Genomic DNA, 26,111 nt, shown 5'->3' on the forward strand with positions numbered 1-26,111 from the left:
CAGCAAATACATCATTGCAATTTCCAACTAGTATGTTATTAATTATTAATAATGTTTTTGTCGATCTAAATCAAGAAATGCTTTCTGACAAAGTGCTGTTTATCTATGCATTTATACAGAACTATAACTTTAGGCTACTCGACCGCGATCGCGCGTGGAGATAATAAGTAATTAATTTCCACAGAGCGGTATTTATTTAGATTTGTATTAGCGAAATAATGGTTATGTAGTAAATGATATTATTTAAACGAGATAGGCTAATCTTGTCAAAAAATTTCATGCAGTAGCCGTGCTTGAGCATTCCTGATCATCAACCCAGTGAGTGCTCAGCAATATGAACAAACTTTTTTTTTTCGAGACTATAACAGCACTTTGTCAGTTGGCATTTCATGATCTAGACTGAATCTAGATCATGACATGCCAACTGACAAAGTGCTGTTTAGCATTATGCTAATGCCTAGTATTATTAGTGTTAACATAGGCTACACTACTATTGTGTTTGTGTGTTCACCTGACATTGTATAGTTATTATCGGAGTGTTTACAATGGTTGTGTAATGAGAACTAGCTATGCTATTTTGGGTTGCTGAGACCCAGCAGTAAAAAGGCTGTTCTTTAATTTAATAAGGAGCTAATGTGTGTTATCTGGTATATTATTTGATTTGGTTATTTGATATGCTAAAGTTACTTGAAGGGAAAGTTGTACTAATTACCATTTATTAGCTTTACTTATTGCATCATGTCAGCACTGTCGTTTACTTGTATGCTGATATTTTCTTTTTTTATTGTTTATTGTAGAACCACACATACTGTACATTCACGAAGACAGATAATCATCTGCTGGCTGTCAATAAATCCATTGAAGAGCATTAGAGCATTCGATTGCATTCTTACCGATGCACCACAGTGGTCACCTATTCTCAACTAACTACAGTCCTAGCTATAAAGTCATCATTACAGTGATAGTTGAATGAACAGTTTAATGACAGCTCAGGCATTGAAGTGGCACCGAAATGAGCCACCGAAATCTGTGTTCTGATTCGGTCTGCTACATACAGTCATTTACTTACATTTAAATACATTTACTTCGTTACATTTACTTGAGTATTGTTTTGGAAAATTTATACTTTTAAGAGATTTAAATGTGGGTACTTTAACTCGAGTACATTTCTAATGAAAAAAAGTACTTTACTCTTCTTTACTTTGCGACATTTCTCTTACTTTATTGTAATGTAATACATGTTAAGAAATGCATAATTTTATTCCAGGCACACAGTCTTTTTTTTTTCTGTGGCATGAGCCATGTTCCATTCACAAATGAATTAATCTTTTGAGTTGATTCTGTTCAAACTAGTGTTGTCACGATACCAAAATTATGACTTCAATTCGATACCAGACCAAAATACCTCGATATCGATACTGAATCGATACCAAGGCAAAAAAACGAAAACAGTAAAAGTATTTGAAAAATATGACAGAACTTACAAATCATTGTTTTATAAATTAATTTTAAAAAGCTAAAAACTCACATGACCAGCATGTTCCTGCCCTGCTTTATGACCATTCCCTCCCTTTTATTATTAATAATAATAATAATAATAATAATAATAATAGTAATAAGTGTGAACGTCCTTACCGAGATGTTTGCAACAATCAATCATGCTAACATTTACAAACCTTTCACAACTCTGAACAGGTTGGGATGACCAAAATCTTATTTCATGATACAAGTCATTTAATATTTTTTTTAAATGTAATTTTATAATTATAATATAGATATTTAATTTAATTGTATCTTTGTTATTAAAAATAAGCAAAAAAGCAAATTATAAACAATAAGACAAATACTATAAGAGACAAATAAAATAAACAGTGCTTAATTTCTAAATAAAGCTAAATAGACCTTCTGTAGCTGAAAAAATAAGGTCTTCACTCTATAAATTAACTATAGGCTGATTCTTAATAAATAGATTAAATTTATTCAGTCAAGCATTGGGTGACTGTCTATTTTCTTTTGTTGTTGGATTAACATTAATCACACACAATATTACGCTGCCGCTCCGGCCCTTTAAGACCTGCACATATATCCAATACATTGGAACATATACGATTTCTTTTTACAAACGGTTTACGTTCACTAAAGACATACCCAGCTGTGTTTACGTGAATACTCGCCAGGACGTGCATTTTACATATCAATAATCTGCGAAAGAGAACTGAAGTCGCGATCGCATGCTGTCTGAACGGCGTGTGCGCACGCTTCAGGTCTGAGCCCGGCAGCGCGAGCACGTCCCGCGCTTTCTTTTCTCATGCATGCAAGTTTCTTTGTCAAGTGCTGCGCGTATATATTTTACTGTTCTGCTTCCGTTGTTTAGTGAATGTACACGTCCTGACTCCTGCTGTCACACAGCTATGCAAATGAAGAAATACTGCTCTTATTATTTAGAGTACTGTCACTCTTAAAGTAGGCTACCGGTACTAATAAAAGTTAATATCGTATCGTTTTTAATGACACGGATTTCGTTCCAAAGGTCTTTTTTTTTTTTTTTTTACTTTTCCTAGGATTAAGTTCATACTGTAACAAAATGAACTGTTACTAGTGTAGGCTATTTAAAAATTAATGCAGCGTAATGTTGAGTGCACCTCACGCTCCACGTCATAGCAGTAAGCGTGAAAGCTCGCGCACCCGTTACTATGGTTACTAGGCAAGTGAGGTAAGTTACAGAACAAGATAGTAGCCAGCCTAGTTTGTCGGCTAAAATGGGAAAGTGTCGGTTTAATCCGCTGTGGACAAGGAATCCGAATTACGTTTGGGTCAAGCCTGTGCCAGGAAATGACCGCGAGGCCTATTGCTGTTGGTGCCGGAAATCTTTTAAGCTAGCGACAATGGGTGTTACGGCCCTGGACTCCCATATGAAGGGTGCCAAACACACCGCGTGTAGCACTGCTCGCCAGCGCCAACCACCTATTGGCCCGTTCTGTGCACCGCAGATCTCTTCGGTTACTGAAACAGCTCTGACTATCAATAATGAAGAAATTTCTACAATAGAAGTATTGCCACCACAGCCAAGGAACATTCTATCTTACTGTGGCTCGACACCAACTCTGCGGGCAGAGGTGATGTGGGTCCTTAAAACAGTCTCTGAGCACCACTCTTACACTTCAAATGAGAACGTTACAGAGATTTTTAAAATCATGTTTCCTGACTCCGAGGTTGCAGCTACATTCTCGTGTGGAAGCAACAAAACGGCATATATTACTAAATTCGGATTAGCTCCCTTTATAACGAAAGAACTGACTGACCATGTCAATATGTCCAACGGGTTTGTGATCATGTTTGACGAGAGTCTCAATAAGATGACGAAAAGTAAGCAGTTGGACCTTCATATTCGCTACTGGGTGGACGACCACGTCCAGTCACGATACTTCGGCTCGCAGTTTATGGGTCATGCAACGGCGGTGGACTTGCTCAAACATTTCAAAGTAAGTTTTTAATTCTGAATTTTAAAAATGTTGAGTTTTTTTATTTATAAATAATATGTGATATAGTTAAGTAAGTAACATAACACGGCCAAGTGAGCTGTTCTCACGATTGCAAATGTTACATTGAATGTATAGTTTAATAAGTAGCCTAGTTAATATGTTGTCACTTACAATTTAGACGCAATATCGTTTTGTTCTATTTCACCGACGAAAATAGTTACAAAAGAAAAGCAACACTAAAGTGCTGTGTTTTGTTATTGAATGATTCAGCATTTTGAACAAATCGTTTTAATGAATGACTCAATGATTCATTTAAGACGATCACTTGCCGCCACCTATTGGTTTATTGTTTAAAGGCATCATTGTTTTTTTTTATATTATTTGTTTAAACATCAATCTCATAAAATTATTTATTACAGTTGCAATTTTGCAGTGTAAATGACTTAATTTGATTGATAACGGCAGCCTTATTATTAAAACTGAATTTGATCAAATGTAAGAATTTGACAGGAAAGAGATACATTTTATTTATTTATGACAGACATTATTTAAAAAGTAGAAACATAATTATGTCATTAAAAATGTATTGTAACATTATTATAAAAACTTCCTTATGTGTGAATTAAAGGAGCCGTATGTAAAATTGTGGCCAAAACTGGTACTGCAATCACTTTCAAATTACTGTATCCCCTCCCCCTCCCCCCTGACTCGAGGTTGCCAGATAGGCTGCAGGATCCAGCAGGAACGTAGGCTGCAGTTTGTAGCTGCAGCTGTGGTAACTAGAGCAGAGCTGGCAACCCGGTTGCTGAAACACAACTAACTTCGTGATTGGTAGATAGGTGGAGGGTGGGGCATCAGGCCAAAACACAAGATGACAACATCAACATCAGTTGAGGGCTGCAACTTCACTTTTTAAATGACAATATCCTGGCCGTACTACTGTTGTCAGTGATATAAGTATTTGAAATGAACATGATTTCTTAATGTCTAGTGACATATCAGGGTCATTTTATGATTAATTGAAATAAATTTCTTACATACAGCTCCTTTAAATGGAAGTAGCTTACAAATAAATAATTTTTAACCTTTAATATTAAAATGATGTACCATCTGGGGTTCCTTATGGTTTACTTTACAGCATTAAGGCCCTTTCACACTGGACGCGATTTTGACGCACGAATAATTCGCGCGATGGGTTTATTTTTTGATCAGCTGTTTGTGTAATGAGCGCTTTCACACCGAACGCGAATGTGCTGCGGCGAAAAAACGACTTTTATTTTTTTCGCTTCGATGTCGATTTTTTTTTTACTTTTGCGGCGACAGAAAAGGCTTCAGCCAATCACATACTACAAGGACAACGATTTGAAAGACAATGTGTGGCGTAGCATCGCCAACCAACTCGGTTATCTTGACTGTGAGTGTGTTGTGTGATAGTTTTAGTCGTTGTATAGTCCTGTGCTGTGTAGGCTAGCAGGCCAAACTACATTTGGGATAGAAAGCTAACACTATTATCGTCAAAGATAGAGACTAGAGACCGTGTTTACTTTGAACACGTAACAAAATGCAGTGAGACTATTAGGGCTGCTTTTAGTAGGCTATACTATACATTCTTTGTGTGATATCTACAGTTTCTAGTCGAATGATTTTTAACTTACTTACTTCGTGTGTTACATGTAATGTGTAGTTACATTACAAAACGCACTGTTGAAGACGCAAAAAAAAAAAAAAAAAAACTGCACATAACGTTTTTCCCCTTCAGACTCTCTGTTCTGTAAGATTGGGTGCACCCAAAACCTTCTTTTCTGTCTTTTAAATAAAATGAAAAGCTTGTTTTCACTGGATGCTATGACTATGACTGGATGATGATGATGATGATGATGATGATGATGATGAAGTGTCCATGTTTTCTCAGCTGTCGGCGCGATTCGCGCGAAAGTTTTGGAATGTTGAAGCTCTCTGAACGTCACAGACGTCGCAAATTCGCGTCGCGGCTGATGTGAATGGTTTTGATGCGAACTATTCGCACACGAACTATTCGCTTTTTCGTTTCGCTTTTTCGTTACGCATCCGTTGTGAAAGGGCCTTTAGTTGAGAGATTTTTTTCTTGTTATGTACTGTACTTGATAGGCCCCAACTTAATTAATGATATCAAATTGTTTTAATTATTGTTTTTATTGTTTATTTTTTTACTTGAAGGAAATGTCTTGAAGCAAAATGTTTTCTTGTCAGGATGCACCAGAATGCTTCATTTACATGTTTAAATCATAAAAATTGTTAAATAATTCCCCAGACCCCCCTACAACAAATTACTTTGTAAACATGTCACCATTTTCACCAGTTGTGAGTTTGCAGGTCTGAACCTGTATCTCACCACTCAGACAGAACCCTTTAACCTTGAGGCCCCAGCCTCCATCACACTAACTATTATGTAGGCTATATAATGTGTTTGTTTAAAATGTGCTTTTCATGTCTTTTAGGAGTGTGTATGTGACCTTGACTTGAGGAAGATGGTCTCTGTGTCTATGGATGGACCCAATGTTAATTGCCGGTTTTTTTTCGATGCTGCAGCAGGAGCATTCAGAGCATTTTGGGGGTGCTCAGCTGGCAGTGGTGGGGAGTTGTGGCCTGCATACTCTCCATAATGCTGTCAAATGTGGATTCACCGACTGGCATATGGAGAAGTTCCTAAGAGCTCTGCATACAATTTTTCACAATGTGCCAGCAAGAAGGGAGGATTTCTGTAATCTCACAAAGTCCAAAATCTTCGCTTTGCCTTTTTGTGGTCATCGCTGGGTGGAGAACCTCCCTGTGGCGGTGAGGGCCCTTGTCATCTGGCCAGACATGATGAAGTATGTTGAGGCTGTTAGCACCAAAAAGCTTCCTAACCCTGGGACGTCCTCCTATGATACCATTGCGGCGGCAACCAAAGACCCTCTCATTCTGGCAAAGCTTCACTTTTTCATGGCAGTGTGTCGAAGTGTAACACCTTTCCTCACCAGATACCAGACTGATGAGCCTGTGCTGCCTTTCATTGGTAATGACTTGGCTGAACTGCTGAAGGTGAGGTGAATCTTCTCATTTTATTGTCATAGTGATTTTAAAATCTCCTCTCGTTCACAGTTACGCTAAGACTGAATGAATTGAAAATGCAAATATTTTGAATAGTCAGATAAATTAGGCTCATTTAATAATACTGAAGAAAAGAAACATTGTAAAGTCAGAGTGCTTATTTTGTATTGTAAAATATTTTGTATTCTCAAATATGTATATTTTTGTCTTTTCATAGAGTTTGCTGAGGCGATTCATCAAACAAGAACTTCTCAATGATGCCACACCTCAGCATTTGGTCCGGCTTGATGTTAGTGACATGCAGTCCAGGGTTCATCTAAGAGCTGTTGATATTGGCATTGGAGCTGAGGCTGCAATAAAGGTATTTAGGAAATACATAATGTGTGACCAGGCTGCTCCTGGTGTCCCTGTTGTTAGACCCGTCTACTCAGCCCCTCACTGGATAGAAGGAAAGAGGAGGGAGAGGAAGCTATTTACTTATTTTAGTCCCCCTTCATCCTTAGGAACGTCAGCAGCAGAGTAGATCCACTGAGGAGCTTTCTGTCCTCCAGTTCAGAAAGGAATGCATGGAGGGTCTGTCCAAAATTGTGAAGAAGATTCAAGAGAAGAGCCCTTTGAAATTCCCAACTGTAAGGCAAATGACTTGTCTTAACCCAGCTGTGATGTATTCAAATCCAGAATTGTGTCAGGGCCAGATGAAGTGTCTAATCAAAAGGTTTCTTCAAGACAAGCAGTTAGATGGGGTTGCTACAGGTACATAAGATTAAGTCCTGACGTTAGGCATACAATTTATAAAAGAAACACGTGTACATTTGATGTGAGTGCTTTTTCTTTCACTCTTTCTTTAGGTGATCTGATCATTCAGCAATTTTCACAATTGTTGTCCCTGGAGGTGAGGAATGAGAAGTTCCTGTCTTTCAAGCCCCTCGAGAAGAGGCTGGATGTGTTTCTCCATCCTTATATAAGTCAGCCCTACCCACAGCTCTGGGCTTTCATCAGAAACCTTCTGCTCCTCTCCCATGGGCAGGCTACGGTGGAGAGGGGCTTCTCTATCAATAAACAAGTAGAAACTTGTAATATCCAAGAGGACACTGTCATTGCACAAAGAGTTGTGTGCGATTACGTGTCCATATGCATGGGGGTGTTACCAAGGTGCCCCTCACACCAGAGCTCCTGTCTTCAGTCACATCAGCAAGGGTGAGGTACAGGATGCATCTTGAAAGTGAACGAAAGAAAAAAGAATCTCAAGCACATAGTCAAAGAAGAAGAATGATTGAAAAGGAGTTGGAGCAGCTAAAAAAGACAAGACAGACCATCCAGGAAGTTGCGGAGCATCTGAGGAGGGATGCAGACAAGATGGCAGAGGAGGCTGAGGGCAAACAAGGCAGCAAAATGGCAGAGCTAATTGCCAAGTCAAACGCGTTGAGAAGAAGCTACAAGCAGAAGTTGACAGAACTTGAGAGCCTGGGCGAAAAAATTGCAACCAAGGCAGCAGAGCTGCGAAGGCTGTAGTGTTCAACACCAAGTTCAAATCTATTTGTTTATTTGTTTATTACAAATCAAATGTGTTACGCTGTTGCGTATGTATTAAATATAACTGATAATTTAAATAAATTTTTTTAATTCAAGTAGCCTACTTGTACATAATTATTTTCTAGGGTTCAAAATTTATACAGATTTGACATTTTCCCCTCAGAATGGGTACGAAGTTGGCATTGAATTTCATTTGAAATGGTATTAAAAAGGTCTTAAAAAGCCTTGAATTTCATTTGGAGGATCCTGGGGGTACCCTGTTGTAGATCTTTAAACTTCCCGCTACCGGAGGAAATGGAGGAGGAGGCGGTCTAAAGTGACATGTAACGTTAGTGTCTTTGCTTAATAACCTGTGCAATACATGGACCAAATACTTTATCAGCCTATATTTAGGTTTCAGTTCACCAAAGTGAAATGGTAACTAATCTTTATTTCTATACAATTGGATGTTGACTCTAAATCTCCTTTAAACAATTTTCAGTTTTCAAAATTCGATTTTCAAAATGTGCAGGTAGTTAGACCGTAAATTGTAAAGGTCTTGTTGAACTATTGGATGTTTGTCTACTCAGAAAAGAAGGACTTCAGTTCATAGTTTAAATCTGGTTGCCGTAAAAATCTAGTTATGAAAATAGTGTATGTTTGACTGTTCTTCTGATTAAGAAAATATTCTTTCTTTAATTTTAATTTCCTCAGTTGTTAAATTCATCGGGGGCTAAGAAGGTGAATAGTGTTTAGACATTGCCTCGCGACCGCCACAGACGTTTGCTAAAGGGGGAATATGGGAGAGGGAGGGGACGCTTAAGAGTAATAAAGCACTCTGGACCATTTTTGTTTTAGTTTTTGCATTAAGCTGTGGAAACTTTAATGGGACACTCAATAACCTGCTCTAAACATTACATGTTATTTTGTGCGAGTCCGGTAACTACAGACTATTGTTAAAGGAGTCATAACCTAGTATTACCTTGGATACCTACTGCTGTATTATAGTCTTTCAGGCCCTTCTAAAAAAGAAAAGTGGAAAAAAATAAACACAGAGCTCCTCAGACCCTTATTTCTGAAGGCATTATTGTCTCGCGAGATCTGATGCGATATTTTGGCTGTCGTGGACGGTCATTTTAATAATGCAAATGAGGGGCGCGTTGATTGGTGGCAGGAAGGAGGGGGGTTGACATCGCAGGTAACGCTTTAGCATATCATTCCAAAATGACATCATGGCGCCAAGTTATGAATGAACCCGACCTGACCGCGACCGGCTTCCCGGCCAGTGTATAAGTATGAGGCGCCGTTTAGGGCTTAAATCAAACTTCATTCACGCACACATATATGAAACACGCTTGCATGCATACATACTAAGTAGTCACACATACATGTATATGAACTCTCCACGCACATACTCATATGAGACGCGAGCACACACACACAAACTCGCGCACATACTCATATAAGACGCGAGCACACACACACACAAACTAGACGGCGCCTCATATAAGCGTTAGGCAATCAATATACAATAGCCGAATTCATGATGATCTCAGTCATTTGTTGTTTGCAAAGTAACGTTAGCAGTCATTCCCCATGTTTACCTCGAAGCTAATACTCCCGATAGTATACAATAGCCACATTAGCAGTTAGCTGCTGTTTGTTAACGTTACACACAGTAGAGCAATACAAACTCAGTCTTACCGTTTCAATTTCAGGCAAGTCTCTGATGGTTGGAATTGCACCTTTTTCCAAACAGAGCTTCGAGGCCAACTTCGCCTGATATTGCCCCAAATTTGTATATGATTCCTGTGTGAAATGTTTAGCGCAGACTCCTAACGATAAGCCAGTTGAAAGGGTTGTTGGGACAGCGTCATTAAAAATGAATTTCATCCACTGGTCCCTGATAGTTTGGTCCGTTTTTGGTAGAGAAAACACATTTACATGTTGTTTGTGGCAGTCACCCACAGAGCAACTCAGGTGTGTACTCGTTTCTCCATCTTTCTCGACTGAACACATTTAGCTCCAAAACTTCACATTTAGCTCCAAAACTCTGGAATAGCCTTCCTGATACTGTTCGTTGCTCAGACTCGCTCTCCCAGTTTAAAACTAGATTAAAGACGCATCTCTTCAGCCAGGCATTTATATAATATTTTTAATCTTACAGTTAAATTCGGTCTCTACTTCATAAACGCCAGAGGAGAACTGGCCCCCGACTGAGCCTGGGTTCCCCCAAGGTTGTTTTTTTCTCCATTAGGTCACCTGATGGAGTTTTTCGGTTCCTTGCCACTGTTGCCTTTGGCTTGCTCAGTTGGGGATACTTAATTTAATTAATCAATCAACAATACTATTGATCAGCATTACCAAACGTGGATGTTTTACACTAGAAACAAACACTGATGTACTATTTTATCTATTACTGTGAAGCTGCTTTGATGCAATCTGTATTGTGAAAAGCGCTATATAAATAAAGTTGACTTGACTTGACTTGAACTGAATATGAGGGGGAGAGGGGCGGGCTTCCCGTGGCATAGGTTTGCGGTGTCCATATATGGTATATCCTGCCCCGTCATGACGTCAAGACGGTGCTGAAATCAAAATCTCGTATTTGAGTGTGCGTGCACACGCGCTGGTTTATTTACCCTGAGGTAAACAAACGCTTCACTTTTAAATATCGGCTTCCCGGCCAGTGTATAATCGTTAGGCAATCATAACATACATTGATTCTCGTGGAAAAGTGAAAATTGCAGGTTATGACTCCTTTAAAATAAATACGTTGTCTTTTAACGTTAGGGAGTTAAACTCTCCTATTAAACGTACACGGATTTTAGATCTTTTACACAGGAAAAAGATTGATGTAGTGTTTCTTCAAGAAACCCACCTGACCGCCATGGATGCCAAAAGACTGCAAAACAGGCGTTAAATCCCTATAGTATCTTCAAGTTGTAAATCTAAGAAGAAGGGGGTGACAATTCTATTCAAATGTAACTAGTGATCGACAGATGTATCGGTTTACCGATATTTTTTCCCGATATTTAAGCATTTTCCCATAATCGGGTATCGATTTTGTAATATCGGATTCGCCGATAAACGGCGCCATCTTGTGGCCGTTTTGAGAATTCCGCCATTGCAGCCCGCGTCTGAGGAGATCAGTCAACAACAACTCTGTGCACAGGTAACGTATATGTTCTGCTTGCTTTGCTTTAATTATTCGACTTTATTTAACATAACAGACATGCAGAAATGAGATTTGAGACATAAATGCCTGATATAGTTTATTTATGCAGCTTGGTTCTAAAAAATTGAGACGAGCTCATGGAGTCACGTAGCATAATCCGTCATGTCCTGCCCCAATAAAAACGTAACTTTACATGAATTAAATAAAACAGATATGAATGAGTGCATGTTGAAAATAAAAGCGTTGAATTTAACTCTATCTGTTGTATTTGATCACCATTAGCCTCGAAAAAAAAGTTCGTTCATATTGCTGAGCACTGGGTTGATGATCAGGAATGCTCAAGCACGGCCACTGAATGAAACTTTTGACAAAATTATCTTGTTTAAACACCCTAGCCTAGATTATATTATCATTTACTACATAGCAATTCGCGTAATCGCGGTTGAGTAAGTTATAGTTCTGTGTAAATGCATAGCGAACTTTATGCTAACATACTGCATTTCAACTGAGTGTCCCAGAATAGACAATACTCATAAAAACCTAGGCACCGAAATACACATGTAAACATTTACAACAGGGTACTCACATGTCTCTGAACGCACACATGCACAGACGACACAGACGACAACCATGCACTTCAGAAATATCGACGATGTGCTTCCCGGCCACTCTCACAACTAACTCAAAACGAAACCTAGCTATCAGTCAGCAAACAGGTGCCCTCTCGGTGACCCCGAAACGAAAGCGCTGATTGGCTGATCCTCATTACCCCGAATATGAATAGCAAGTCCTTCTTTACAATCACGTTCAAAAACGCTGATTTAATAGATGGGTCATTCCTGGGATTCGGTAATATTTCAGTCCCCTGGATTTTTGAAAGTGGTGGTTCACCAAAATCAAATGTTAAAAGCTTTTCACAATACATTGGTAGGCTATGTCCTTTATAATGAATACAAATAATTATTGCATTTAAATCATTTTTATCATTAAAAAAAATCTTATTTCTGTCTTACAGCAAGCATTTTGTCATGTCCCTGAGGTTCTTCACTGAATTTGTACTTGGAAAATAATTAATACAATGTGCACAGTGTCTATAATTTTTGGCAATAATGCAAGTATTTATTTGTGTTCTTTGCTTTTGAAAAGAAAAACTTTTAAAAAATGCAAGATATTTGATAAAAAACAACTTATAAAGCTACGTCCCTCAGTCTAAACTCAACCCCGTCACGCCAACCATTCTCCGCCCATAATAATTTAGACTCCACCCATATGTGACATCATTCACAGGAAGTTGCATCTTTCAGCTCTCTTCAACAGCATGGTGCAGAAGAAGGTGAGTGATATCACACTTTTTATTCATTTTTTGAGGTGTATTATAGTCAGGGAGGGTACTGTCAAGCTTAACAACTCAACCCCATCACATACAATTAAGATGGAAAATGATGACTTTTCACAATTTTATTTTAATCCATAAAAATCTAAAATATACTTATTTCATTGGCTGCCATGTGGCCCACGCTTCTACACCACATTAAAAGCAGTGGCCATTTTGAGCAAAAAAACTCAACCCCATCACACTCAACCCCATCACATATGTCATTGTTTCGGGGTTGTAAACTTTGTGACAGGGTTGAGTTATCCACTTAATTTAATCAGTGATTTCAATTTAAAAATGTAATTTCAGTAAATATATTATTACCAAAATCATAACCCATATTCCCCTCCTTGAACTGCCACCTTACCGTGGTGGAGGGGTTTGAGAACCTGAATGACCTTAGGAGCTATGTTGTCTGGGGCTATATGCCCCTGGTAGGGTCTCCCAAGACAAACAGGTTCTAAGTGACGGGTCAGACTAAGAGCGGTTCAAAAACCCTTTATGATGGCATTAAATCCAAGGACCGTGGCGTCGCACGGCATGGCGCAGCCGGGGCCCCACCCTGGAGCCAGGCCCGGGGTTGGGGCTTGTATGCGAGCGCCTGGTGGTCGGGCCTTCCCCCATGGGGTCCGGCCGGGCTCAGCCCGAAGGAGCGACGTGGGGCCGCCCTACCGTGGACCCACCAACTGCAGGAGGGAACGTACGGGGCTGGTGCTTAATGGATCGGGCGGCAGTTGAAGGCGAGGGCCTCAACAACTCGATCCCTGGACACGGAATCTAGCTCTAGGGACATGGAACGTCACCTCTCTGGCGGGGAAGTAGCCTGAGATTGTGCGTGAGGTTCAGAGATTCCGACTAGAGATAGTTGGGATCACCTCCACGCACAGCTTGGGCTCTGGAACCACACTCCTTGAGAGAGGATGGACTCTTCACCACTCTGGAGTTGCCCATGGTGAGAGGCGGCGGGCTGGTGTGGATTTGCTTATAGCCCCCCAGCTCAGCCGTCATGTGTTGGAGTTGAACCCGGTGAACGAGAGGGTCGCTTCCCTGTGCCTTCGGGTCGGGGATAGGTCTCTTACTATCGTGTGCGCCTATGGGCCAAACGGCAGTGTAGAGTACCCGGCCTTCTTGGGGTGCTGGAAAGTGCTCCGACTGGGGACTCCGTCGTTCTACTGGGGGACTTCAACGCCCACGTGGGCAGCGACAGTGACACCTGGAGGGGCATGATTGGGAGGAACTGCCCCCCGAATGGTGTTCTGTTATTGGACTTCTGTGCTAGTTACAGCTTGTCCATAACGAACACCATGTTCAAGCATAAGGGTGTCCATTAGTGCACGTCACCAGGACACCCTAGGCAGGAGGTCAATGATCGACTTTGTGGTCGTTTCATCTGACCTCCGGCCGTATGTCTTGGACACTCGGGTGAAGAGAGGGGCGGAGCTGTCAACTGATCACCACCTGGTGGTGAGTTGGATCAGATGGCGGGGGAGGAAGCTGGACAGACTCGGCAGACCCAAACATACTGTGATGGTCTGTTGGGAACGCTTGGCCGAATCCCCTGTCAGAGAGATCTTCAACTTCCACCTCCGGCAGAGCTTCGACCAGATCCCGAGGGAGTCTGGAGATATTGAGTCCGAGTGGACCATGTTCTCCACCTCCATTGTCAACTCGGAGCTGTGCCCGTAAGGTCTCCGGTGCCTGTCGAGGCGGCAATCCCCGAACCCGGTGGTGGACACTGGAAGTAAGGGATGCCGTCAAGCTGAAGAAGGAGTCCTATCGGGCCTGGCAGGCTTGTGGGACTCCTGAGGCAGCTGACGGGTACCGGCAGGCCAAGTGGACTGCAGCCCGGGTGGTTGTGGAGGCAAAAAAATCGGGCCTGGGAGGAGTTCGGTGAGGCCATGGAGAAGGACTATCGGTCGGCCTCGAAGAGATTCTGGCAAACCATCCGGCGCCTCAGGAGGGGGAAGCAGTGCCCTACCAATGCTGTTTACAGTGGAGGTGGGCAGCTGTTGACCTCAACTGGGGATATCATCGGACGATGGAAGGAATACTTCGAGGATCTCCTCAATCCCGCCGGGTTCATGGGAGTTTGCCCAACCAATCCACATGTGCTTTGCTTTGTATTTGGAGAAGGCATGCGACTGTGTCCCTCGCGGCATCTTGTGGAGGGTGCTCTGGGAGTATGGGGTTCGGGCGCCCTTTGCTAAGGGCTATCCGGTCCCTGTACGACCGGAGCAGGAGCTTGGTTCGCATTGCCGGCAGCAAGTCAGACTTGTGCATGTTGGACTCCGGCAGGGCTGCCCTTTGTCACCAGTTCTGTTCATAATTTTTATGGACATAATTTCTAGGCGCAGCCAGGGGCCAGAGGGTGTCAGGTTTGGGGACCACGTGATTTCATCTCTGCTCTTTGCGGATGATGTTATCATGCTGGCCCCATCAGACCAGGACCTTCAGCATGCACTGGGGCGGTTTGCAGCCGAGTGTGAAGCGGCTGGGATGAGAATCAACACCTCCAAATCCGAGGCCATGGTCCTCAGTCGGAAAAGGGTGGTTTGCCCACTTCAGGTTGCTGGAGAGTTCCTGCCTCAAGTGGATGAGTTTAAGTATCTTGGGGTCTTGTTCACGAGTGAGGGAAGGATGGAACGGGAGATTGACAGATGGATCGGTGCAGCTTCTGCAGTAATGCGGTCGATGTACCGGTCTGTCGTGGTGAAGAAAGAGCTTAGCCGCAAGGCGAAGCTCTCGATTTACCGGTCAATCTACGTTCCTACTCTCACCTATGGTCATGAGCTGTGGGTCATGACCGAAAGGACAAGATCCCGCATACAGGTGGCCGAAATGAGCTTCCTCCGCAGGGTGGCTGGGCGATCCCTTAGAGATAGGGTGAGAAGCTCGGTCACTCGGGAGGAGCTCAGAGTAGACCCGCTGCTCCTCCACATCAAGAGGGGCCAGCTGAGGTGGCTCGGGCATCTTTTCCGGTTTAGACACTAGTGAATTTACCTATTGTGCCCATTTGATAAAAGGTTCTGTTTGGTAATCTATTTTTGTTTTTTTCTTACCAAAAATATTTGAAAGTTACTAACGACCGTACTGTCTGCAGTAGTTTTCTTTGTTTAAATTCTCACTGCAGTTCAGATAATAAAGTAAAAATGAAAAAAACTAAATATGACTATGTCTTTATTACATGGTTGCCTAAAATAAAATAGTGTTTTGTTTGAGTCTCAAAGAGGGATTTTCGTATTAAACAAATACAAATTAAAAGTAGGCCATTGTGTCCTTTCAACCCCGTTACAGTATTCAACCCCATCACAGCATTCTCAACCCTGTCACATGAATATTTTTGGAAAATAAAATAAGGAAGACAATTAAAAATTAAATCATTTCTTGCTGATTACCACCTGACATGGTAAGGGCTAACACAGTAAAATTGTGGTTTGAGTGAAACATCTAAATTAAATTTTTTCTTACTAAAATAAAGAGACCACGGACAAACAATTTGGATATTTGTAACTTCCATCACATACAAATGTGAAAATTAGCATAAATGTTACATTTGAAGTCACTGAATTGGTATGAGGGACACATGAGCAGTAGGTAGATGTTAGTTTTATAACAAGTTTTGTGAAAAATCCTGTTTAAACTAATTAAATTTTGTCCGTTACGGGGTTGAGAATAAAAGGTGTACAAATCTGAAAAAAACTGAAAATAATAAAAAGTCTTTAATGCCTGAGATGGGAAAATATGATTTTATGAAGGTTTGATATGTGCCTAATAATGTGGGGTATTTAGAAATGTAATCATATGTAGTTCAAAAATTAAAAAAGTCCAAGTTGAAATATTACCGAATCCCAGGAATGACCCAGATAATGAAAAGAGGTGTTAATTATTTTAACTTTGAGCACTACTTTACAAGGCTCAGCTGAGCAGCAAGGAGGCTCCTGGGCAACGCTGAAACTGATGCTTCACTTCATAGAGATCAAAGGCATTGATTTAATGCATTGACCAGGTCTGACGCCATTCATAGGAAATACCCTTAAACGTTAAAAGGATGACGTGACAAATATTTTGCTTTCCTTGGACATGGCAAACTTTTCACAAACATATGACTTGACCTGAAGGACAGAAGCAGATAATCGCACACACTCATATCTCTCTGTTTAGGCTTGCAAATCCATGGAGCCTCTGTACAAATCACCATGATAAACAGTCTTGTTATCATTATTAACTTATTTAACATTTAATACACATGCACAATGTGTAAAACAAGGGCATACGCTAATGAAAAAAAAAAAAAAAAAAAACGTGAATATCAAGGTTGCTGCGGTCGCTTGCTGTCCTCTACTAATGTCTTTTATTAGTACTGTAACTGTTATTTAGTGTTAAATTATTGTAGTTGGGTTAGTTCAGTGGCTTTGGTTTTACTGTGAATTTGTTTGTTTTGTATTCACTTATATTTATATATTTAAGTACACTTTAAACTTTTAATATATTGTAAATTTAAATATTTTTTTCAATAAAAAAGTTGTTCTTTAATGTCATCCATTGTCTTTCTGTGGCTCTTTTTAAAGTATTGGTTTAGGCAACGGTACCATTTAAAAAGTATCATAAAAAAAATCCCAGTGGCTACAACCAAACTTTGATGAAAAACAAAAGGCCCATGAGAGGACCCCTCCAAAAAAAGAAAAACTAGAACTGACAATTAAACACATAAAAAACAGCATGCCAACAAGACTGACTCAGGCCCCGTCCACACTACTGCGTTTTCGTTTAAAAACGGAGACCTTTTGCTACGTTTGCACCTCCCGTCCACACTAAAACGGCAAAAACGGAGACCCAAAAGGGAGAAGTTTAGAAACGCTGCCGACACGTTTTTCGTTTTGAATCTCCGGAGGGCGTTTTAGTGTGGACGGGTCAAAACGGAGGACTTTAGAAACGATGACGTAGTAGAGGCTCACGCTCGGCTCTATGATTGGGTGTCATCAGTCATGGCGTATATCTTTGCTAGCAGCTGTTGTCCAAGTAAATTCTGCATTTTACAATGCTATAACTGCCTACATGCGGCGGAGGCAAGCTATTATTCCAGCGATCTGTGACAATTCCCGTGTGCAGCGGCGGTATCGACCGTACATGGAGCATCGGTTTTGGGTTAACCCGGGAAGAACCAGCGCATGGTGGGATAATTTTATCAATGAAGTTGTGTTTACACCGGCACGCGCATGCCCAGTGTTGGTGAATGGTCACGTGATCCGCGTTTTCAGTCGTTTTAATGTGGACGGAGATCAATTCTAATACGCAGCTAAAACGCTGGTGTGGACGGAGATCGTATTCGTTTTAATTCTCCGTTTCTAAACTAAAATGCAGTAGTGTGGACGGGGCCTCAGTAAAAGGCACAGAACAAGACAGAAATGAACCAATCACAGGGGGAACTAGGGGCGGGGTCAAGATAGAGTAGACTAAACACAAACAGAAGAGCACATGGTAACTCAACACAGAGACCATGAGCTCAACCAAAACAAATGTAAAAGTGACATGGAGCACCGGCGCCAGGATTCCAACACTGGAAAAAACAGAGTAGACAGAAGTGACCAGATCCTGACCAAATATGCTCCAAATACAACACCCACAAAAGACAAAAAGAACCACAACCAAGAAAAATAAACCTGGAAAACAGGAAGAATAAACATAATTCATCACATGATCCTGACAAAACAAATAAAAACAAGACATGAGTGTCAGGACCCTGAAACAACATAAGTCGGTCTGGATAAAAGTCTGTCAAATGCATAAACCGAAATGAAGACATTTAATCAATAAACAAATTAATACAGTGTTTACCTAAACCCATGATCAGTGTGTCCACTAAAGTTATGTTGAGAATCCATTGACCCGTCACTCTTCATGGACACACAGCTGGGTTCTGGAGGGTCCGGTCTGTGCATTGAGATGAACACAACACTCTCTGAACACTCTTATATTAATCACTTTGGTAAAACTTTATAATAATGTTCAGTTGTAAGTAATTTATAAGTGGTTAGTTAATGATGAACTAATCATTTACAAAACAGTCATAAATGATTAGCAAGTGATATACTAACATTTTATGTATGTTTTGTAAATTCCGTTACAAGTCATCTACAAGTGATTAGTAAATGATTAACTAATTATTTACAAAACATGAATATGCGTTTCATAAATGATTAGTAAGTAATGTTCATTATTTTATGTATGTTTTGTAGATTCAGTTATAAGTCATTTACAACTGATTAGTTAATGATTAACTAATCATTTACAAAACATGACTATGCGTTTCTTAAATGTTTAATAAATGATGTTGCATCATGATTTTTTTTGTATGTTTTGTTCACGTCAGGTGCACAGTGGTTAAAGACTCCATGTGTTTCAGAGAAGACAGCTGTCTATACCCTCACCAGTCAGCACTTACACTGCACTACACACTACACTACACACTACAGAAGTCAGCTGTCTATACCCTCACCAGTCAGCACTTACACTGCAGTACACACTACACTACACACTACAGAAGACAGCTGTCTATACCCTCACCAGTCAGCACTTACACTGCAGTACACACTACACTACACTACACTACACAGAATCCAGCTGTCTATACCCTCACCAGTCAGCACTTACACTGCACTACACACTACACTACACACTACAGAAGACAGCTGTCTATACCCTCACCAGTCAGCACTTACACTGCAGTACACACTACACTACACTACACACTACAGAATCCAGCTGTCTATACCCTCACCAGTCAGCACTTACACTGCACTACACACTACAGAAGTCAGCTGTCTATACCCTCACCAGTCAGCACTTACACTGCAGTACATACTACACTACACACTACAGAAGACAGCTGTTTATACCCTCACCAGTCAGCACTTACACTGCACTACACACTACACTACAGAAGTCAGCTGTCTATACCCTCACCAGTCAGCACTTACACTGCAGTACATACTACACTACACACTACAGAAGACAGCTGTTTATACCCTCACCATTCAGCACTTACACTGCAGTACATACTACACTACACACTACAGAAGACAGCTGTTTATACCCTCACCAGTCAGCACTTACACTGCACTACACACTACACTACACACTACAGAAGTCAGCTGTCTATACCCTCACCAGTCAGCACTTACACTGCAGTACATACTACACTACACACTACAGAAGACAGCTGTCTATACCCTCACCAGTCAGCACTTACACTGCAGTGCACACTACACTACACTACACACTACAGAAGACAGCTGTCTATACCCTCACCAGTCAGCACTTACACTGCACTACACACTACACACTACAGAAGTCAGCTGTCTATACCCTCACCAGTCAGCACTTACACTTCAGTGCACACTACACACCACACTACACTACACACTACATAAGACAGCTGTCTATACCCTCACCAGTCAGCACTTACACTGCAGTACACACTACACTACACTACAGAAGTCAGCTGTCTATACCCTCACCAGTCAGCACTTACACTGCAGTACACACTACACTACACTACACACTACACCACACACTACACTACACACTACACACTACAGAAGTCAGCTGTCTATACCCTCACCAGTCAGCACTTAATAATATAGAATTCATAGACAATTGGAAAAGTTTTTGGGGCAAACCTGACCTGTTGAAAAGAGATGGTATTCATCCCTCCTGGGATGGTGCTGCTCTTCTCTCTAGTAATATGGCACATAGTCTTAGAGCTCAAACATGACAATCTGGGGCTCAGGTCAGGAAGCAGACAGACTGGCTAAACCGACCGTCTGCTAGCGGCCTCGCGTCACCAAGGTCAGATAAATCCTATCACATAGAGCCTCTTTCACCTAGCTATCATCATATAGAGACTGTGTCTGTTCCCCGAATTTGGAAATCCAAAAAACGTTTAAACCCAACTAAGGTTAAAAATTTAATTGATGTTCAACAAATAAAAAACAGCTATAATACAGATGAGCAAATGCTAAAGCTTGGGTTGCTGAATATTCGATCGCTTACTTCAAAAGCACTCGTTGTTAACGATATGATTTCAGATAATAACCTAGATGTGCTGTGTTTGACAGAAACCTGGCTAAAACCAAACGATTACATTACTTTAAATGAATCAACCCCGCAAGATTACTGTTATAAACATGAGCCTCGTCTGAAACGCAAAGGGGGTGGTGTTGCTGTAATTTATAGTAATAGTTTCAAAACCACTAAGAAATCAAGTTTTAAATATAATTCTTTTGAAGCATTGGTGCTTAATGTAAAAATATATAGTGTAAACGATAAATCACGTTTGAGATTTGTGCTGGCTACTGTATACAGGCCACCAGGGCACCATACAGACTTTATCAAAGAATTTGCGGACTTTCTATCAGAATTAAAATTGACTGCAGATAAAGTACTAATTGTTGGTGATTTTAATATACACATCGATAATGAAAAAGATGCATTGGGATTGGCATTTAAAGACATTGTAAATTCAATTGGAGTTAGACAACACGTGTCAGGACCTACTCATCGTCGTAATCATACTCTAGATCTAATATTATCACATGGAATAGATGTGGATGCCGTTGAAATTCTGCAGCAGAGCGATGACATCTCAGATCATTACCTAGTCTCGTGTAATTTCCATTTAGCCAAGGCTGCAAAGCCGACTCCGTGTTACAAATATGTGAGACCTATCACTTCTGCTACTAAAGATTGCTTTATTAATAATCTTCCTAATCAGTTTCATCATCTCAGCATCTCAGATAGCTTAGAAGAACTAGATATTACAACAGAAACGTTTAACTCTCTCTTTTCCAGCACTTTAGACACAGTTGCTCCGTTGCGCTTAAAGAAGATTAAAGAAAATAGTCCAACGCCGTGGTACAACGAGCACACTCGGGCCCTTAAGAGAGCAGCCAGAAAAATGGAGCGCAACTGGAAGAAAACAAAACTAGAGGTATTTCGCATTTCATGGAAAGAGAGCTCAATTACTTACAGAGAGGCTTTAAAAGCTGCTAGATCTGCTTATTTTTCAACCCTATTAGAAGAAAATAAACATAATCCTAGGTATTTATTTGAAACGGTGGCTAAACTAACGAAAAATAAAGCTTCAAGCACCGAAGTTTCCAAGCAACACAGCAGTAATGACTTTATGAACTTCTTCACTTCTAAGATTGATAATATCAGGGACAAAATTATAACTATGCAACCGTCTACTACAGTATCACATCAGGCAGTGCATTGTAGTCTCCCTGAGGAAAAATTTGATTCATTCGTTGCTATAGGAGAGGAAGAATTTACTAAACTCATTAAATCATCTAAATCTACAACATGTATGTTAGACCCTATACCGACTAAGCTACTGAAAGAAATACTTCCAGAGGTCATAGATCCTCTTCTTAATATCATTAATTCGTCTTTGTCTCTAGGATACGTACCAAAAAACTTTAAGCTGGCTATGATTAAACCGCTTGTTAAAAAAACGCAACTTGATCCTTCAGAATTAGTCAATTACAGGCCGATCTCGAATCTACCTTTTCTGTCAAAGATATTAGAAAAGGCGGTATCCTCACAACTGTGTTCCTTTCTTGAAAGAAATGATATCTGCGAGGATTTCCAGTCAGGATTTAGACCGTACCATAGTACCGAAACAGCTCTCGTTAGAGTCACAAATGATTTGCTCTTATCATCCGATCGTGGTTGTATCTCGCTATTAGTGTTACTCGATCTTAGTGCTGCATTTGACACCATCGACCACAACGTTCTTTTAAATAGATTAGAACATTATGTTGGCATTACGGGAAATGCACTAGCATGGTTTAAATCATACTTATCTGACCGTTATCAATTTGTAGCAGTAAATGATGAGATGTCTCATCGATCACAAGTTCAGTATGGCGTACCACAAGGCTCAGTACTAGGACCGCTGCTGTTCACTCTGTACATGCTACCCTTAGGAGATATCATTAGGAAACATGGCATTAGCTTTCACTGTTATGCTGACGATACTCAGCTCTATATTTCTTCAAAACCTAACGAAACTTATCAATTCACAAAATTAACGGAATGCATAGCGGATATAAAAAATTGGATGACTTGTAATTTCCTACTTCTGAATTCTGAAAAAACAGAGTTTCTAATTATTGGACAAAAAACTTCCTCACGTAATAATCTAGAATACTGTCTAACACTTGATGGCTGCTCTGTTAAGTCTTCGTCGTCGGTTAGGAACCTGGGTGTGCTCTTTGATACCAATCTTTCATTTGAAAGTCACGTGTCTAGTATCTGTAAAACTGCATTTTTCCCATCTTAAAAATATATCTAAATTACACCATATGCTCTCATTGACAAATGCGGAACAGTTAGTTCATGCGTTCATGACCTCAAGGCTAGATTATTGTAATGCTCTACTGGGTGGTTGCCCTGCACGCTTAATAAACAAACTACAGCTGGTTCAAAACGCAGCAGCTCGAGTTCTTACCAGAACCAGGAAGTATGACCATATTAGCCCAGTTCTGTCAAAACTGCATTGGCTCCCTATTAAACATCGCATCAATTTTAAAATATTGCTGATTACTTACAAAGCACTGAATGGTTTAGCTCCGCAGTACTTGAGCGAGCTCTTAACGCATTATAGTCCGTCACGTCTATTACGATCTCAAAATTCCGGCCAGTTGATAATACCTAGAATATCAAAATCGACTGCTGGCGGTAGATCCTTTTCCTATTTAGCACCAAAACTCTGGAACAGTCTTCCTACCATTGTCCGGGAAGCAGACACACTCTGTCAGTTCAAAGCCAGATTAAAGACACATCTCTTTGACCTAGCTTTCACATAATACATTATAGACTTCTATAATTTAATGTTAGGCTGCATATAGTAGGTCAGCCGGAACCGGGAACACTTCCCAAAAATCCTGATGTACTCGTTACATCATGAGAAGAATGGCATCTACGCTAATTTTAGTGTCTGTGTTTATCCCGAGGTTTTCCTGCAGCCTGCCGGATCCAGGCCGTATCCAGATCTGACGAAGGACCTTCGCCTGGACCGATGACAACGCAGTGCTGAAGTGCCAACTAGTCTCTCCCTATGGAGGATCCCACTACCACTCTACAGATAAGGCGTTGTCGGGAAAATTCGTCTCGCGGTCCTACCCCAAAGCAACAAATAAAATAAAATTCCTTATCAAAATTTATAAGGAAAGACAAGTATTCTGTTTAGGCTTGGCTTGTAGGGAATTCCAAACCTGCGTATATTCAAACGCACATAACTATAGAACCCATTCTAAATGCGCATGTGAACGCCATCAGTGTTTCTCACAGGTTCGCGTTTAAAGTCTGTGTAGAGAGAATGGTGTCGTCTTAGCGGCCCCTAATTTAATAACAAATGATCATTGCGACGGAAGCAAATCAATTAAAACTAACTTTAGATGGAAATAACTTAACTCTGCTGTACAGCCGAAACAATCTCTGTTGCCTTAAATTATACGCTTATCTCTGTAAAGCTGCTTTGAGACAATCTACATTGTTAAAAGCGCTATATAAATGAAGATGACTTGACACTTACACTGCAGTGCACACTACACTACACACTACACTACACACTACACTACACACTACACTACACACTACACTACACACTACACTACACACTACACACTACACTACACACTACACTACACTACAACCAACAGTTACTACTTTGGGTAAATGCTAATTAATAGTCTGTTAATAGGGAGGGTCATAAGCATCAACATATGTTTAAACCAAAGAGCAAACAAAAACAGCAATGAAATATGTGAATTTATATATAGACACCAAAATATATTCAAAACAAAGAAACTACATTCAAATAGAATTGGCAAAACACCCAGTACTCAAAGAGATATAAATAGTGCAGTATAAGAGTTGAAGTTTCCAGCAATATATGAATCAGTCTTTATAACGTTCACTGGTGTAAACGGTTAAGGTGATTTATGAGAGTCAGATACAAGTCTTAATTCTCTTTAGGAAGTCAAATGGTGTGGAGGTTTGATGGTAAACAAACGACGGTTGCTGACCGTCATCAAACATACAGATTTCCCACCAAAGTAAGTCCATAGCAGTAATCCAACTGTCCAAGGTAGCTACATCCAACCAGAAACCTTGTTGCTGGACTCAGTGTAGCAAAATCTCAGCCAGGACCACAAAGCTGGCACAAATATTCATTCAGCACAAACAGAAAAGTCCTTCCACAAGACACAAAATGCCTCCTGTTAATTATGTGCAATCCATTCACTATATTCAATAAGTACAAAGATAATCTTTCATCAGTAAGTAAAACATCAACATGAACATATACACTTTACTTACAGTTGAGCATGAAACAGAGCGTTTCTCAACCAGGACTTTGTTTGACAGGTGACCAAGGAGGTTAGCCATGCTAATTTCTTCTACTGCTCACCTGTCTCTTTATCTAGGCATAGAGGTCTCACTAATACCTCTAGTGGTGAGGAGTGTAATTGCAGTTTTAAAAAACTAAGTAACTGACAGGTGTTTGTTACAACACACTACAGAAGACAGCTGTCTATACCCTCACCAGTCAGCACTTACACTGCAGTACACACTACACTACACACTACAGAAGACAGCTGTCTATACCCTCACCAGTCAGCTCTTACACTACACTACACTACACTACACTACACACTACACTACACTACACTACACTACACACTACAGAAGACAGCTGTCTATACCCTCACCAGTCAGCACTGGTGTACTGCAGTGTAAGTGCTGACTGGTGAGGGTATAGACAGCTGTCTTCTGTAGTGTGTTGTAACAAACACCTGTCAGTTACTTAGTTTTTTAAAACTGCAATTACACTCCTCACCACTAGAGGTATTAGTACACTACCGTCCTTCGGATGAGACGTTAAACCGAGGTCCTGACTCTCTGTGGTCATTAAAAAAAAATCCCATGGCATTTCTCGTAAAGAGTAGGGGTGTAACCCCGGTGTCCTGGCCACATTCCACCCATTGGCCCTTACCAATCATGGCCTCCTAATAATCCCCTTATACATTGAATTGGCTCTATCACTCTCTCTCCTCTCCACCTATAGCTGGTGTGTGGTGAGCGCACTGGCGCCGTTGTACTGTGGCTGCCGTCGCATCATCCAAGTGGATGCTGCACACTGGTGGTGGTTGAGGAGAGATCCCCTGATATAATTGTAAAGCGCTTTGGGTGTACAGTAGTACATATGAAAGCGCTATATAAATGCCTCATTCATTCATTCATTCATTCAGCACTTACACTGCAGTACACACTACACTACACACTACAGAAGTCAGCTGTCTATACCCTCACCAGTCAGCACTTACACTGCAGTACACACTACACTACACACTACACTACACACTACAGAAGACAGCTGTCTATACCCTCACCAGTCAGCACTTACACTGCAGTACACACTACACTACAC

The 26,111-nt window shown here is 40.7% G+C and overlaps 2 protein-coding genes across 2 annotated transcripts in view; one reads left to right on the top strand and one right to left on the bottom strand.

Annotated features, from left to right (window-relative positions):
• LOC307161781 (NACHT, LRR and PYD domains-containing protein 12-like) overlaps positions 1-26,111 on the bottom strand; it is a gene marked incomplete at its 5' end in the record, with an annotated part of 73,276 nt that overhangs the window by 40,074 nt on the left and 7,091 nt on the right. The window contains one exon of the mRNA XM_079876725.1: positions 25,001-25,080. Coding sequence (XP_079732851.1) covers positions 25,001-25,080 — 80 coding nt within the window. The remainder of the gene's footprint in view (positions 1-25,000; positions 25,081-26,111) is intronic.
• LOC307161599 (uncharacterized protein) lies at positions 6,291-7,426 on the top strand. Its single transcript, XM_079876452.1, has 3 exons — positions 6,291-6,542; positions 6,769-6,912; positions 7,400-7,426. Exons 1-3 carry the CDS (start codon positions 6,324-6,326, stop codon positions 7,406-7,408), a joined length of 372 nt encoding a protein of 123 aa, XP_079732578.1. The 5' UTR covers positions 6,291-6,323; the 3' UTR covers positions 7,409-7,426.

Source organism: Squalius cephalus, assembly GCF_949319135.1.
Source record: "Squalius cephalus genome assembly, chromosome: 7".
NCBI classification, from domain to species: Eukaryota; Metazoa; Chordata; class Actinopteri; order Cypriniformes; family Leuciscidae; genus Squalius; species Squalius cephalus.

What these genes read in the sequence shown, in the direction of transcription:
- LOC307161599 (XM_079876452.1), top strand. Translation starts at nt 6,324, where the DNA reads ATGATGAAGTATGTTGAGGCTGTTAGCACCAAAAAGCTTCCTAACCCT. An exon ending in ACTTGGCTGAACTGCTGAAG is followed by an intron (nt 6,543 to 6,768) that starts GTGAGGTGAATC and finishes GTCTTTTCATAG; the next exon opens with AGTTTGCTGAGGCGATTCAT.